This window comes from Morone saxatilis, unplaced genomic scaffold (genome assembly GCF_004916995.1).
Source record: "Morone saxatilis isolate NCDOM2014 unplaced genomic scaffold, NCSU_SB_2.0 Contig16, whole genome shotgun sequence".
Classification (NCBI taxonomy): domain Eukaryota; kingdom Metazoa; phylum Chordata; class Actinopteri; family Moronidae; genus Morone; species Morone saxatilis.
In genome coordinates, this window is record NW_023339718.1 from 4,040,684 (window position 1) to 4,044,154 (window position 3,471).

Here is a 3,471-nt window from a genome sequence, read left to right on the forward strand (position 1 = left end):
GTTTATGGTCTCAATCTCTAGTTCAGTCTCCTTCCATACAGCATGAAGGAGTACGTTAGTAAATGATGGACCCATTTAGCGTAAAACAGACCATAAAGCAGGGTATGCTTTAGGGCATAGCTACTTTGTGATTGGCAATGATCAAACTTTCAACCTATAGGCAGTGCTGATCAAATATGAATCAATATTCTGTTACTACATTGTCTATTTTCTGACACATATTTTATTGTGCTTTTAATCTGTAATATGAGAATGTTTGAGACCACACTGGTCGCCATTTTTTCCTATTTAAAAACAGAGCAAATACCAAGCACCGTCCAACTCGCAGTACATCACCCACCACCCTCTCATCCAAATATAAATAAATAATACATTTCCAAAAAACCAAGATGGCTACGGACATAACACCAAAGTTAAGGTTTAAAAACAGTCGTCCATGAGTCAGCTGCTTTTGTTAGCTTGCTGTTTGTATTTTCTATTTGTAAGAAATCAGTATAAAGATCATTGGTGTTTGTTTTGGCTTGTTTACTTCAAAACTGTAATCACCAATAAGAAGAAATGTAAGGTTTCTTTATTTTACTTCTGTGATAATGTTCTCTGCATTTTGGTGGTTTGGTTCAGTGTCTGATCTTTGCAGGCAGTCACTAAAAATAGTTGCAACAGCCACACAGCCAGTTGTGTTCTAGTTGTTATTAAGTCCCATCTTTGATTTGAGTACTCTCAACATTTATCTGTGACTAAGTGTGGTGATTACAATCAACCTCATTCCTGGAGTTTTGACTGTCTGGTCATTTTCATTACCTCAACTGGACCCAGAAAGACAGCAACAGCTAAACCTCCTTTCTTTGACATACATAAAACTGAGTGAGCAGGAGCTGACGATGACTAAGCACGTGTGGAAATAGCATAATCGTAAATAAATGCCTCAGTTTTCACATTTGCTCTATATGAATGTAAAAAGGTACTTTTGGTGGGTACTTTGATTAAAGGTTATATATATGAAATTTACTTGCCACTAGATGTTGCACTAGAGCACCAGCATCTCAGACCAAAATAATGGACACTACGGTCAACCAGACTCCATTGACAAAACCAGTAATTTTACCTAACAGATAAATGTAAAACACACTGGACTGAAACAAAAGAAAACGCAACAAAACTGTCTTCGTTAGTCTTTCCACAGTCATCACTAACATTGATTTGGTTAATATAAATCCTTAATTCATTGAGTTTTAATGAGAAAATAGACAAAACAGGCTGCTATTGCTGCCATGTAATGTTACCTAATCCTTGGAGCCTGTCAGAGTACATCCACTAACAGTGCTTGTTTTTGCCACTGATCAGCTCAGATTGTTATTCTACGGTTCCCTACAGAGATAGACTTTTTTGTTTAACTGGATATAGCCGTAATATCTCTATCACTCTCCACCAGACTCCGTAGACAAATGCTGTGATTTTACCTTGCATGTCATCATAACGTCGTAACTTCATTCAAAGTGGATGTAAACAAAATAAAACATTTTAGTCTTTCCACTGTTCCAACAATCACCAACTCTGGTTTGGTCAAAATAAATCATTAATTTGCCGATGTAGATGAGAAAAACAGCAGTTTCAGTTTCTCTGCACATAGAGCAGACCGGCTGTGTAAACAACCCACAGAGAGGGGCTGCGATACCAACACAGGCAGCGGGAGTGTGATGATATTCTCAGCTCTGGGCTAGTAGTTGTTCCTGCTTTAAATCGTATGACCTTTAAGCAAACACCATCACCACAAACATTTGCTACAAAGGCCACCAATTCTAACACAGGATCCACAGTGCAGAGTGTAAAATAAATGCAGCTGATCTCCAAATATCTGCTTTTATTTAATTTATCTTATATATACAAACCAGACAAAGTTAGTTTCCACAGAAAGTCTACTGCTGGCTTCACTCTAGAGGTGATGTGAAGCAGAGGGAGCTCCCACAAAGCTATAGAATCTGTCACACACAAACTTTTCTGGTCACAGAGGATATCCTGCCGCGGCTTCATGATGAATGGCTGTTTATGGTTTTATCTCGCTGTGGAGAAATAACTTGGAGGTAGAAAAAAAAAAGATATTTCCCCAGACCATCCAATTCCATCTGGTTCCAGCCATGGTAGTCTGCTCTATGATGGGATCAATAGGACTGACAAAGAGCCCAAAAACAGGGTATCTCTGTTTAAGACATACTGATTAATTACCTCTATGAGTGTGTGTGTGTGTGTGTGTGTGTGTGTGTGTGTGTCTGCTGGATATCCCTCTTGAGATCTTCTTTGGCTTTTTGTGTATTTGTGTGTGGTGGGGGTTTGTAATACTTGCGTGGCCATATCATAAGGGTTTTAAAGAGACAGAGAGAGAGATAGAGAGAAGATTCTGGACATTAATCAAAAGCTGGTATGAGTAAAGAAAGCACAGGAGATGCTTCAAAGACAGTAAGCAAGGAGTTGTGTCTTTCGATGGCACTAAATTGACCCACTCATTCCATTTGTAAAGCAATTTATGAAACAGATGGCTTTAAATTTGGTCATTTTATCAAGAGACAACTGTTCTCCTCTTACTAGTTTCCATCTGTTGGTTCTTCTTTTAGCTGCAGGCAGAACTATAATAGAGGAGCAGACCATGACCTGTTTTCCCTCAGGTTCAAAGATGTCCTTACTGCCCTCCTCCCTCTTTTCCTGAGTGTGGAGCACATAGAGGACCTTTCATCTTGTTCAAAGTAGTTACAGGAATACTGTATCAGTAGAGAGCTCAGGAGTGTAGCCTTATAATCAACTCGGAGGACCCGGCCTACAGTGTACGCTCTACACTATATTGCACTGTGTAATTCGCTGTGTAGTCACCTCGTGCAACTGTCAGAAGAGCTCAACTTAAATGCTGTCTTTCTTAATCCTTACCCTCTCCTCCCACGCAGGTGTCAGACAGGTGTGACTACGTTTTCGTGAATGGCAAGGAGATGAAGGGCAAGGTGAAGATGATGGTGAATTTCACCTACGGATACCTGAGCGCTCAGCTGGAGCTCAACGTATGGATCCCTCGCCTCCCCCTCCAGATTGAGGTCTCAGACACGGAGTTGAGCCAGATCAAAGGTTGGAGGGTACCCATCACTGCGACCAGTCAGAGGTACAGTACTCTATTCCTCTGTCAGGCACAGGGTATTGTATTGTAAGTTTTTCCATCTATGAGACTACTAGGGTTGCCCCCAATTCAAGATTTTCCTAGTCATCTAGTAGTTGATGGTTCAAGCTATTAGTCAACTAGTTGTCAAACGTTTGTGATATTCATTTAATTTATTTTGATATAGAGATTTTAAAAGCCACAATTTAAATTCAAATGGAAAAACCATTTCTGTTCTGAATGTGTCAGAACAACACAGAGTGTGAACTCTGGGCTACTGTAGAAACATGGTGGACTCCATGGAAGGCGACATACAAACATACCTATGAATATTA

At 39.9% G+C, this 3,471-nt stretch overlaps 1 protein-coding gene across 1 annotated transcript in view; it reads left to right on the top strand.

The window, feature by feature from the left end:
- The window catches only part of si:dkeyp-14d3.1 (transmembrane protein 132C), a 121,022-nt gene that overhangs the window by 102,924 nt on the left and 14,627 nt on the right, over positions 1–3,471 (top strand). The window contains exon 6 of the mRNA XM_035658151.1: positions 2,934–3,142. Coding sequence (XP_035514044.1) covers positions 2,934–3,142 — 209 coding nt within the window. The remainder of the gene's footprint in view (positions 1–2,933; positions 3,143–3,471) is intronic.